The sequence below is a fragment of the Cimex lectularius genome, unplaced genomic scaffold, assembly GCF_000648675.2.
Source record: "Cimex lectularius strain Harlan isolate CLEC.00 unplaced genomic scaffold, Clec_2.1 scaffold144, whole genome shotgun sequence".
Lineage (NCBI taxonomy): Eukaryota > Metazoa > Arthropoda > Insecta > Hemiptera > Cimicidae > Cimex > Cimex lectularius.
The window spans coordinates 441991-455359 of NW_019392700.1; the positions used below are offsets into that span (position 1 = coordinate 441991).

Here is a 13369-nt window from a genome sequence, read left to right on the forward strand (position 1 = left end):
TGATACGCTATCTGAACATGGTAATACAGTTCGCATAGTGGCCAGTTCCTTAAGAAATTTGTTAACCTGGGGGCCAGAATTGCGAATGTTAGTGGCTGGTGAATTTTTGTTCCAATATGTCGGAGAAAGTGCTTCCCAGCTTTTAAGGACAGGCTATGCCGATAGCCTTGGGCTGGTTCCGATCGAATCATATTATTTAATAGAAATTCAGTTTTACATTGGAGCGTTGTTTGCAATCTTTATTGGCTGGCTAGCTGATGCTGTTATAAGTCAATACAGACTAATGGTAATAAGTTTATTGTTTTTTTGTATTGTACCTCTGTTTTGTTCCGTTGCTAGTATCCCAACAGTGATGGTTGAAACACGTAAAGGAATTCTAATGCTTCTGCAATATACATTCGCTGTTTTTACATTGGCTGGAGGCACAAGACTTGCATTCTTGTTTGCACAAGATCCACAGGTAGAAAGAAGTGAAAATTTTAGTACGTTTATCTTCTGGTGCATATGGATGAGGTATTTTGCAATATTAGTCCATGGTCTTGTCGCCCTGGTCCCATTTGAAACAACCTACTTACTCATGAACGGTTTTGTCATTTCTATTTCAAGCATGGTTTATGTTGGAACATTTTTTATTATGAAGTCTAATATGGTGCAAACGCCCCCTCAATTATCAATGGTGAACAACACTCTGATTTATTCATTAGTAGCAGTTTATAAAACGATATTGGAGATGTTTAATAAGAAGACAAAATGGCCTGAGCAACCACACTCACATAAAGAGGTTCAATTCAATCCCAATTCCCGCTATGCTCTAACCACTGGAAAACAGTTTGCCGTTTTGGTGTTTCTCTTTTTGCCTTACATAGGATATGGATCAGCCGAGTTCTTACTGGACAAAGTGTTTTACCAACAATTTCAATATTTACATGCTGGAAAGTTTTTTAGTTTAAGGCCGCATTACACTCCTTTAGAAGCTTTATTTTCGAGTGTTTTTCTCCTGGCAGTAAAATACTTGATATTACCTCTTCTCGATAAATTCAAATCTGTACACTTGAAAATCACACAATTAAAGTTAATGCTGATATCGTACTTGTTCTTGGGAGGTGCTCTGATTTGGGCTTACATAATACAATTGGAAATAGAGAAAATAAACCAACTCCCATCATTCACCATGGCTCAAGTTCTGATTTACAACGGGATCCCTGCAGCGCTGAGTATCAACTCGAGTTTTTTCAGTGCACACGTTTTAAAAGAAAGAGGTCTCTTCATCGGAAGACTCAACATGTCATTAACCATGAATCTTTCATATTCTTATGGACATGAAATACTATCGGATGTGATAGACATCACAACAGCAAAATCTATGAGTTACATTATAACTGAAAACGGTGTGCGAAAATTAGATGGACCCGATCCTATATACTCGTCCCCACAGGGTTTCAACTGCCCAGGAATGCCGACCACATTTGCTATTTCCATTGATGAGAATATAGTCGGCGATTTCAACATTATAGATTCAACGACAAATTTGTATGACACAACAGTTGAAATGGAATACCAAGAAAATAGAAAGTTCTTTAATATAAAAGGTGGCAGGTACAAAATCAGATTCATTGGCTACAACACAACAGAAAACAAAGATACAGTCAGCCTGTACATAGGAGGAGTGTACTCAATCGTGCTATTCACAGAACCGAATTTCACTATTGAAGTCTTCAATTTACTGGAACCAGCACCGATGTTGCCATACATCCTGGTCCCGGGAATGATGCTGAAGAGTGCTGCTATCGCTTTCGGCTGCATCCCGCTCTACCAATTCACCCATTCGGAGTCACCAGATCATATGACAAGTATAACGATGTCTTACATACTGTTTTTACAAACCATGGGCTTTGGACTTCCGCTCTGGACGAGTATAGGCTACTGGCATCTGCTGTCTACCTCGCATCACATTCTGATTCACATATGCATTCTTTTTATATTCTTCTTCATATTTTTTGCATGCGTTCTATTATTTTATAGAAATGTTTTTTGATCATTTTTACTAATTTAGAAAATAAATGGTCAATCAGTCAGTTGTTTTTCTTTTACATGTGAAAATTAATAAATTTTCTATTATTATTTTTTAAATGAACTTCAAAAATATAAGTTCGTCCTATCCTTTGTGTTAAAAATAATGTAGTAAATGTATGATTGTTGATGAGAGGGTGGAAAAAAATATGAGAAATACTTTGCCTGGGATAGTCAATTTAAGGTTTATTTTTTAAATTACAACTGGATACTTAACAAATACTGTATATGTTTATCAATGAAATAAAAAAATAAAAATAAAAAAAGGATTGACACGATTACCTATTAGAAAATAAGATTTAAAATTTTGAAAAAATATAATTATAGTTTTAAAAAATTGCATAGATTTTTAAAGCATATTTCCAATAATAATGCACAAATTTTGTTTAAGTTATTAATAATGTTATCATTTTTTACTTATTCTCTCTGTGCTTCTTTTTATTCTTCTTTCTTCTTCTCCGCCGCTCACTGTCTGATTCTGAATCAGATTCAGAGTCATTGGATTTACATTTTCGTTTCTTAGTCTTGAGCGCACTTTTCTTCTTGTACCTCCTTTTGCGCTCCTTCTTTGAGTCCTCATCATCATCTGAGTCAGAATCTTCATCTTCTCTCCTCTTTTTAATTTTCAAGTGCTTCTTCTTACTCTTTTTCTTCTCATGCCGGCGGTCATCCTCGGACGACTCTGTTGAGCTCTCATCTGTGTCAGAAGAATCTGCTGCCTTTTTCTTCTCGAGTTTTTCCAGTTTCCTTTAGAAATAAGTAAAATGTGAGAATTTGTTTGAGAATTTTAATCTACTAAAATATAATTAAAATGGAAATACTTTATATCTTTAAAAACTGAATAATAGACTGTGCCGTGTTATAAAAAGCAAGCACATATAAAATAAAATATAACAAATAATTTTAAATGTAAAAACTAAATTATTTTATTTAAAAATAAGAAGAGAAAAAGGAAAAATAAAACATAATTTGGATAGTACATGATTAACTATAGCTTTATATGGTTATATGTGTTAAAGAGTATAGCATTATTATGTAGTTGCAAAAAAAAAAAATAATAATAATAAGCAAAATTTTAGTTAAAGAAACAAAAGACAAGAAAAAAGATTCTTACTTCAAAAGTTTGAGTTTTTCTTTTTTTGACAATTTCTTGAGATATTCAACTTCCTTATCATCAACTTTATCATCATTCTTGTCATTTGGGATCATACCCTGCCAAAATTATTCACAAAAGAAAAATTGTTAAACATCATATACATTGTAAAAAATAAATAAATAATAAAATTATAAAAGAAAAGTTGCCTTGTATCTTGGAACTTCAACATGTTGCTGGGCATCAAGAGCAGTTTTCTTCAACCTTAAACCATCTTCACGCATACCTCTTAAAAGTTGAAGGGCATCAGATGATTCAGTTGCAATTTCACTAACTGTTGATTGGTTGTACAATGGGCATTCCTTGTCTAAACAGATAAAAATTTATAAATATTCTTTTTGTAAAATGATAATCATCAATATTTGATACTGCTGACAGTTTGATTTTAGTCCAAAGCTTACCTGAATGCCATTTCCACGATCTCTGAAGAAGTCTAACAATTAATAACCAAAAATTATACATTTTGTGGGGGTAAAATTTTCCACTGGTCCACTAAATTAAAACAATTTGAACTTTATAACTATGAAAATTGTGACTTCCATCAGAGAATGAAATTTTTAAACAAATAAAACATAAACTCACCAGTGTTGATATGGCCCCATTTCCTACACTTGATGCATCGTACATTTCTCACCAAAATACCAAATGGCTGGTCCTGAATCTCTGAGTCTCCTTTGCAATAGCTACAAGAATTACCAAATAAGTATAACACGACAAATTAAATCTTAGGAAAAAAGACACTTACTCCTCTCTTGGTGCATTGTACTTTCTCTGCCACTCGAACTTATACTCTGGCTCGTTATCTTCTTTTTCTCGTTCCTTCTTTGCCCCAGGTGGTGCTTCATACATGAAATTGACACTAAGTTTATCTTTGCTTTCCTTACTCAACATTGCCCTGAAAAATATTTTAAAAAAATGTTAATAAGATGTTTGAAAATAACAAAATTTCTATCATTACTTGTTGTTGTATAGATCTTGCTCTTTTTCATATTGCATCCTAAGTTCATCTTGCTTCTTTTTGTAAGCATCATCTTTCTGCTGGGCCATCCATACCTGAACAATATTTTTTTATTTAATTAATGGACATATGAGAAATATTAAAAAACAAATCTCCCTATCCTAGCTTATACTTTTTTTTATAATTATATGTGGGTATGAGATAAGTAGAAATACGGCACTATTAGCAGACATTTAGATTTTAAAAAATGTGTGATTATTTTATGCAATAACAACTTAATTCAACATTGGACTTCAATACGGGCGTTTCTAAATCAACAAGAGAAGCAAATGTTAAGTCGAATTTATCTTAAAATGTGTTTTATTATTTCTAATATTGGTTAAATAATCAAATTGATTAAAAATTGTTAATTATTTACTGGCTGTGTTTTTGAAAGGTGAATCTACAATCAATGTACTGTATTTGTAATTATTAATTACACTGCCAGCATCACGTTCAATTATGAATGGCATGGACTTTTTAGCTGTTTGTAGATAGTCCTCAGTTTTGTCACTGCTGTCCATCAAATTTAGATTCTGCGGTTAATCACTCTTAACACAAATAAAACCTAAAGCATAAGTAAAGGTTGATGGGATATTCTGCTGTTAATCTAACACTATACATCCACCCAATAAATTAATTAAACTAAGCAACAATGAAAGTTCTTTTTTTGTAGTTTAATATATTAAGTGGATTGGAATCTTATTCAAAATCATCGGGTAAACACTAGGAAAGAATTGTCAACTAGAAAATATAACCCAAAATTAGTTAAAATAAGAGCTATTTGCAGGGGAGGTCTGATATTTGACAGGTGTAACATAAAATTATTGCGCTGAGGTATTGCAGTTTTTTCAAACCATTACTAGATAAACCACAAGGAGCTACTGAGTTCCACTCAACTTAAATACTTTAAACTATACCTAAACAGCAAGCTAATGTGAAATCCCCACACAAGACTTAAATCACAACAACATAACAGGACCACAATGAACTTTTAGGACAAAATCTGTTTTTACTATCAAAACTAAGCAAAACAAGACATTACTGCAATCAATCTGGGAACTGTGGGGTTCCGTAAAGATATCTAATAACCAATACGTCCAATCCTTCCAATCAAAACTCCTCAAACAAAATGTCAATTTGAATTTTTTTTTTTTGTGAAGTGATCCTTTTGATTTACGGTTTAAAACATTATCCCCAACAACCACAATTTGTCGACAAATTGGCCCGATCCCATACCAAGCTTTCGGTTCATCATAAACAAATAACGCTTTCCCTCCCCGAGAACGGGAACCTCATCTTAAATGACATGCAGACTCAACTCTTTGCTACTTAATATTTCATATTGAGTGGCAGATTGGCTGGTTTCACTAAGCCTGTCTGCTCCAGTTACAATGATGGCCATAGTGACTGGGAGAAAAAAATTTAGTACTCATCCACAGAGGATACATACCAAGCATTACTGTAGATAATGAGAAGCGCAGATAACTGGAAAGACCTCGAATTTCATGCTTCCAATAATTTTCTTCTAACTGAACACAAATTGAAAATTTCTGTATCGTGAGTGCCTATTATCATGTATGAACAGATATACAGGCAGAGACAATATGACGAAGGGTGCAGCAAGTTATGCTCAGTTGATTTTCAGTTTCACCATGATCCCACTCTACTCTAGAACTCAACTGGTTCTATACCTCATCGATCACAGGTTAATTCTACAACCTGTGATCGATGAGGTATTCTACCATCAATCTTCTCACCATACAAACTTTATCGTAAGATATTAAAAACAATGTACAAAATATGTTTGTACATATTTCTTCAAATTACATTTTAGTGTACCATCTGGAACCAAACACTCAGAACCCATGGGAAAATATACCAGTATCTTCCAAGCTGAGATTCATGCAATCGAAAGATGTACCCGACTCAACTTAGGTAAAGAGGTACAAGAACAAGAATATAGCTATCATGTCAGATAGCCAAGCAGCCATCAAAGCACTAAACTCAAATACCATTAGTTCAAGGACGGTGCTGAACTGCAAAACCAAACTAAATATACTAGGTACGCAGAATAAAGTCAGCCTCTGCTGGGTCCCAGGACACATGGGAGTAGAAGGCAACGAGAAAGCAGACACCCTGATATGAGGGCTGCTACACCGCTGATAGGACCTGAACCCTTCACCTTATCAACTTGTATCTCAGACAGGACAAAAAGAAAATGAGGGAACTTCGGAATTCACTCATTGGACACAGACAATCCAAGAATCTTCTTGGGAGGGTCAAGGGAAGCAGGAACAAACTGCGAATCCTAATAGGATTCCTAACAGGACACTGCAAATTAAATGGACACTTAAAGAAAATTGGAATAATCCAAGATGGCACATGCAGATTCTGCAAGGAGGCAAAAGAGACACCAACACATTTACTAACAAACTGCGGAGCCACACTAGCCCACAGGAAGAAATGTTGTGGATATATAATGTGACCAATAGAAGAGCTTCAACCATTGAAACCGGGCCTACCAATCAAGTTTCTTGATGAAATAGGACTCACCGATGTGCTTTAGGCAGAGCACGGGGGAAACAATAGCTCTCAAAGGGCGCAGTATAATACACCCTGAAACCATATCTACATCTGGGGTCTTTTTGAGTTTTAGATCAAGAGTTTAAAAAAATACATCTTTATAACTGTATATGTAGATATATGTGCATCTGTGCTTAAGAATAGTTAACATTAGGGCATCAGGCCTATTCGCTCTCCACAAGGAGCCAAGGAAGCTGGGCATGTAAGTATCAAAAGGCTTTTGATAAGTTGGTTTTTTTAGTAGTTAAATAGTTTGTACTTGTAACTGTTAGTTCGGCTACTTTTTTTTATTACTATTTTCAGTTTTGGATCGTGTCAACTTCCAACTGGATAACAATAAACAAGCAGTCTCTTATTCTTGCACAACTTCAACCAACTGGCTTTGTTGGTCAAAAGCCCTATCCGAGGAATTACATAAAATAAAAATAATATTAAAACAAGCCCGTAAAGTTGAAATACTACATTGAAATGTTAACTGCGACGTAAAATTCAGGGTGGAAGGAAATTCGCCAACCCCCAATGCTCACCCTTTTCAGATTGTCCCGGGATGCAGGATGGAAGAATTTCTTGCACATGTAATTATTGAAGCCTTTTCCCATGATTGGTTATTTGTAATAAATAACTGAGAGATACGACTGAACAGTTGAAGAAGGAACAATAACTAGTAAGTTAGTAACGACAACAGTCAACAGAACGTCAGAACCCACTGACCACTAGTAGTAAGGTTGACCGTCGGGGGAAAAACATCGATCATCGATATTCAATATTGAACAAACTTTCGTTCAGAGATTTAAAAGTAAAATGTAATAATAAGAATATTTGGCATATAAAAATAATAAAAATCAATATGTACAAATAAAATTTTTTATTTTAATAAAATTTAAGTTAAAACATAATACCTGGACAATATAGTTTCCCGCCTTCTCGTTCAACATCTTATTAGGTATGACAAAAATGAAGTAAGTATGTTGTTTAATAGTTAGTGTTGTGTATATGTTGTTTAATGTCTTTAAAAGAAAAATAATTAATATTAAACTTCTTTTTCAAGACTACGCAACTAATCAACAGGTTGCTACAATACATTTAGATTTTGTCAAGACATAAAATTGATCGTTGTCTCCTTATTCGAACACTCATCCTTAGAATAAATGGTTCTCTCCTCAGCTGGTTTAGCTCCTATTTCCAAGATAGAAATCAAATTGTAAAACTTAATTTATTAACTTAAGTTAAATAAAAGTCCCATCTGGCATACCTCAAGGGTTGTTACTTGGCCCATTTCTTTTCAATGTATTTATTAATGATATTTCTCCTTGTTTTTACTCAGTTGTTTTCTCCCTCTGCTGACGACCTGAAAGTCTGTACTGCTATAATTTTCATTCATGATGCTGAGCTTCTGCCAAAAAATTAAACGTAAAAATAAATGTAAGGTTGTTTGTTATAGTTTTGGAGATAGTGTTGTCTTTTACAACTATGCTATACAAGAAATCCAATTTGGCATGCAGAACACTATTAAAAAAACCTTGGAATCACCTACTCAAACCACTTGATATTTAACTCTCTTTGCACCTCACTAATTAATAAGGCAAATCAAATTTTATGTTTCATACGTAGAAACACAAAAAAAATTGAGGATGCAGAAGCAATGATTGTAGTATTTAAGACAATGGTCATTCCCATTTTAGAATACTGCTCAGTTGTATGGTCGCCACATCAGAAAATACTATGTAATTCAATAGAAAATGTACAGTGATGATTTATTCTCACTTTCTTGTTTAAACTTACTGGCAATTTGCTAAATTTCCATGTTCCACTGTGTAACACCAGACAAAAAATATTACTTTCAAAATCTCATCATAATAAAAATTATTTTATATTTAGTCTGATTCCTCGACTCATGGAAACGAGTAATTAACTGTCTTTACATTGTGACAGTTTTTACCTTTCCTTACATCAATTTAAACATTTTAAAATATATTGGTCATGGCAATTGCATTGGATTTGTTTATATATTTCTGTTGTTTCATTAAATTTTTATCATTCTTCCTCACTTCTTTTATATTTTATATGTATGTATATTATGACAAATACAATATTTTATTTGTTTGTTATGTTGAACATATCCATATTTTTAATTATTGTTTTATGTATATATTACATATGCATATATATATATATATGTGCGTAAGTAAGAATAATAATAAATTATAATAATGAATAAATAAATAGAGGAATAAAGGGAAAATAGTCTAAAGCTGATTTATGACCTTAAAAAAATTAAAAATTTCACCGGTTTGACGTTTACAAAACTTTAATGGCCTCTATCGAGACCTTGAGGAGGTGTTAGGGAGGTTGTATACGTCCAGGTTATTTTTTGTTTTTCTCATCTTGTTCGAGTAGTGGTAGAAAAGCACTATGCCTAGTCATTGAGTTTATCTATAAATTGCCCATTTCATCCCCTAGCGCGATTGACGACCCTCTGGGAAAATGTCGAATAGCGAAGAGGTCAAGGAAGAAAGCGTTATCGATAGCAACATCCCTATCCCACCTAGGGAAGATCTGGTAATTTTAAGCTTTAATGACAGTCAGAAAAAAGTTAACAATTTTCTACGCACACACGAAGAAAGAATAGTTGCATTTTAAAATGCCTGCTCATTCTTATCATCACACAATATATTTTGCATATAAACTAATTAAAAACAATACTCCTAACAGTGTTGTTTAAGACATTTAACTGCTATTAAAGATAATTTATGGAATAAAATAAAAATGGATCATACTCTCTATTCAATTCAGATTTAATTTATACTAGTTGTCCATAATCAATTGTTAGTTGATTGCCATCCTCAGCGATCAGGTCTTGATCATCGAACAACCTGTGTGCAGAATTAGAGGTTTCCCATACTTATTGTAACATGTAGTTTTTAATACTTGCCAAAGCATCGTTAATGATGGCTTCAAGATTGAGTGTAAAACTTGTTAAAAAAATGTTTTTTCTCTATTATACGAGGTCGCAATTGACCAGGCTCCCTTTCTTCTAGTGCGACCTAAAAGACTATAGCAGTGGTTCTCAAACATTATTTTCTAGCACCCTTAGTACATTAGAATTTTTCTGTGGTGTCCCAGGACAAAACAATGGTCTATCTCAATGTGAATTTTACAATAACAGTAGTAATTCATTTCCGGTCCAGAAAAGCGTATCTAAACCTCTTATTGTGCCCGCAATGTTATTTAAAAAGTAATCAAAACTACTCTTTTTTATGAAAAACTTGCCTTTTGAAAAGAAATGATGCACTAAATAATAAAAGTTTAAAAGTGAATAATTTTTTTGGAGAGGGGCAATAATATAAAATACACAATTGCAGTTGTCCCGTTAACATCCATATTGAGATAGGATGACCACCAGGGTCTTATTTTTTAGGGTTTTACAAGAGGTTTTTTTTTTCTAAATAGGCAAACAACCACTAGGGTTAAAGCTACCTAAATTTCATTATATTTAGACATACATAAAGTTATTTACACAAAAATTAAATTAAGTTTATCAATTCAGTTTTATATAAGAATTCCATCAGTACATCTGTAATCTCTTGACAGTCACCCAGATTTTCTCATTAGCTGTGCGGCAAATTGTATTTGACTCGTAGAGGCGCATATTTTGTACAGAACACAAGTAGCAAATGCTTTACAGTTACTACCTCTCCGCATAAACATTGAGGTGGCGGTTCCCTCGCCATCAGGTGCCTATATGTAATCCTTCAATGATCAATTCGCAACCTAGCAAGTACTGTTTCTTCCTTTCTGTATTTTCAGATTGCTGTTTTCCATTGTCTAGTACTTGTTTTCATTTCTCTCACTTTGTTATCTTTTGTGTTGTATCATTTATTTCTTATAATTTCTTTTAAATGATTATTAATATCTAATCTTAATCTTTATGAGGCACTTTTTCTCATGGAAATCCTTCTTTAGTACCCATTTTATCAGCACGATCAGCCTGCTCATTCCCGAGTATTCCACTGTGTCCTTGGGGGGGGGGGTTTACTTTTAGGTGTTTTGTAAATATAAAAATTATATTTTTTATAGAAAATTTTTTGGCGCACTGTTTGGGAATCACTGACCTATCGTGTTTTGACCCATTTTTTATTTCCAAACTTTTAAAGTAATTAAGGTCAATTATTTTCCTTAATTCTTGTCTACTGAGGAAGAGTAGATTTTTGTTTTTGTGGTTGAGATGTTGAGGAACTTCTTTGATTCTTTTACACCTCGTGAATTCATTCAGTGAGAGGTCATTTCTTTCTCTATCCATTTGCTGTTTCGTTTTTAGCAAGCTTTGGGGTTTGCTAACTTGAAGTTTTGATCCGAAGGGTGGTGAGGTCTATTTCTGTTTTTGTTTTTGCTCATTTGTCCGCCTGTTCATTGCCTTCAATCCCCTCGTGTACTCATACTCTCATCAGACTTACCTGCTTAGATTTTCCCATAGCTGGAGATATGTTAGGCATTCCCACACCATCTTTGAATTGAAGGTAGAGGGAGGAGGATGGTTAATTTTTTGTTTCGGTATGTTTCATTTCTGTTAATTTTTCCCTTCTTATTTAATTTGGTACATTTTATTTATTTTTATGCTATTACATTTAAATCTCTATTTATATATTTATTTCAACATAAATTGTGCCAAATTTTCAACATTTTTGTTATTCAAGCGGGCTCAAAACCCCAAAATAAAATTTATCTTCTTTTACGTTTACATTTTGAAATGAGAGAATGTCTATTGAAATAATTACAAATATTCAATTGTGTGTCAGGTGAAGACTGCAGCCAGATTTCTTTCCTCCCAAAATGTTCTTCATAGCCCTATGGAGTCAAAAGTTGCCTTTCTGAAGAAAAAAGGCCTCTCGGATGCAGAAATAGACCTGGCTGTCAAGCAGTCCCAGGTGATTATCCAAAGCAGGGTGAGTAAGATGTCCCAACAGTTATTTTTCACTTAACAAGGTATGCCAAAGTAATATTTACTTCAAATTTTATTAGGGAATTTATTTAAAGGTTTATTTTCTGTTTAATTAAATTCAAACATTTGATTGCAGTCGTTTGAACACAGTAAAAATCAAACTACAGTACTACAGCCGTACATGACCCCATGGCCAGTACAGTCAAGGTGGTCCAAGTACCGTGATGTTGTAGATACAATCGCTATTATTGGTGCCCTTAGCTATGCTGTGTATTGGTTTTACAAGGTATTAGCTTCTATGCCATTCATAATATATATTAAAAAAATGCAAAATATTCAAGTAAACATTAATCCACTTCAGAAGTACCTTGCACCATTCCTGTTTGGTAGTAAGAAAAGTCTAGACACTCGAATTTCTGATCTGGACCAATTAATCACAACCTCAGTCTCCGACATAAAGTTAGACGTTGTCAAGATCAAGGAAGAGGTGATGAAAGCCTCTGAGAAGAAAATTGACAGCTTAAACAGACAACTCGAAGAGCTCAAGAATGAACTTGCTTCTCTAAAGAAAATACTTCTGAATCGGTAATAACTACATTTTTAAAGTTTAATTCACTTAAAATTTGTTATTATTCACATTTTAAGGAAGCAGTTTCCGAGCACAACAGTCGCAACACCTCTCTCCATCCCAGCATGGCAAATGGCTTCTTCCGAAGAGAAGGAAGTCGAGGAGGAGGGTGTCGGCTCTGGTACAAATGGAAGTGACTCCAGTTTAGAAATGATCAAAGAGTAGTCCAGACTTGTTAAAGAGAATAAGATCCTCTGTGATATTTCTATTTCTTCCTTTTCTATTAACTAACTGAAAAGACAAAAATATCAATTTACTTTTCTAAAAACATGATTGTTTTCAAATTGAGGATCTGTTATTGCATAACAAAATTGATAAATAACAAGTTAATAATGGCAGTCATTTTAGGTCAATTGATTAGGAGTGAGTGTATGGGCTTTTTTTTTTTTAATAAAAGAAAGTATTTATAAAATAGTAATGTACTTATTCTGGATAGGACAATTTTAAACTGATCGTTTATATTATATGGACTTTGTTTCAAAGGTATTTATATATTTTATTGTTATAATTTAAATGGTTTAATATCTGCAGGCCATGTCCATGTCTTGTGGTTTAGTAATTTTCTCAGTTGAACCCATACAAGCAATTACCTCTTCAACTTCCTGTTGCTCCCAGCTATAAACCACATTCCAAACCCCAAACTTCATTTTATTATGTAGTGCATTTACATTGTTATTTTCTAATGTACCATAAATAAATATACATAAATACACTTGATTAGCAATCAAGTTTCATTTTTGTTAGTGCACAGTTATATATGTATTTGACAATTTTTAATTTTATTTTTATTATTATTTTTGTGGTTATATCTAGTCTTAACAGGGAGTAAGCTTTATTTGTAAAAAGATTATTATTAATAAAAAGTAATTTCCGTAAGAGTATATTTAAGCGTATTTTCCTTCCTTTAATCATCTATACTTATATACTTTCAGAAGAAAGAAGTTTCCCCACAGTTAACGTATTTAAAAATTTTTACTAGACAATATGGCAAATTTC

The 13369-nt window shown here is 33.3% G+C and overlaps 2 protein-coding genes and 1 long non-coding RNA gene across 4 annotated transcripts; 1 reads left to right on the top strand and 2 right to left on the bottom strand.

The window, feature by feature from the left end:
* Positions 1-2266: 2266 nt before the first annotated feature.
* On the bottom strand, positions 2267-7532 carry LOC106668527 (corepressor interacting with RBPJ 1). Its single transcript, XM_014397377.2, has 7 exons — positions 7334-7532; positions 4182-4276; positions 3969-4118; positions 3806-3906; positions 3373-3530; positions 3185-3282; positions 2267-2817 (listed from the first exon to the last, which is right to left on the bottom strand). The coding sequence occupies exons 1-7, from the start codon at positions 7403-7405 to the stop codon at positions 2484-2486; spliced, it is 1008 nt and encodes a 335-aa protein (XP_014252863.1). The 5' UTR covers positions 7406-7532; the 3' UTR covers positions 2267-2483.
* Positions 7533-7709: 177 nt separating this feature from the next.
* LOC106668405 lies at positions 7710-8216 on the bottom strand. The gene is made up of 3 exons (XR_001340746.2): positions 8059-8216; positions 7888-7982; positions 7710-7813 (listed from the first exon to the last, which is right to left on the bottom strand). It is a non-coding gene; the product is annotated as an uncharacterized LOC106668405 (long non-coding RNA).
* Positions 8217-9149: 933 nt separating this feature from the next.
* Positions 9150-12787, top strand: LOC106668431 (peroxisomal membrane protein PEX14). Of its 2 annotated transcripts, none has more exons than XM_014397175.1 (5): positions 9150-9365; positions 11603-11749; positions 11882-12031; positions 12107-12330; positions 12391-12787. In XM_014397175.1, the coding sequence occupies exons 1-5, from the start codon at positions 9291-9293 to the stop codon at positions 12536-12538; spliced, it is 744 nt and encodes a 247-aa protein (XP_014252661.1). In that variant the 5' UTR covers positions 9150-9290; the 3' UTR covers positions 12539-12787. The 2 variants fall into 2 exon arrangements, with proteins under 2 accessions (XP_014252661.1, XP_014252662.1); XM_014397176.2 differs by lacking the exon at positions 9150-9365 and adding an exon at positions 11028-11357.
* Positions 12788-13369: the final 582 nt, after the last annotated feature.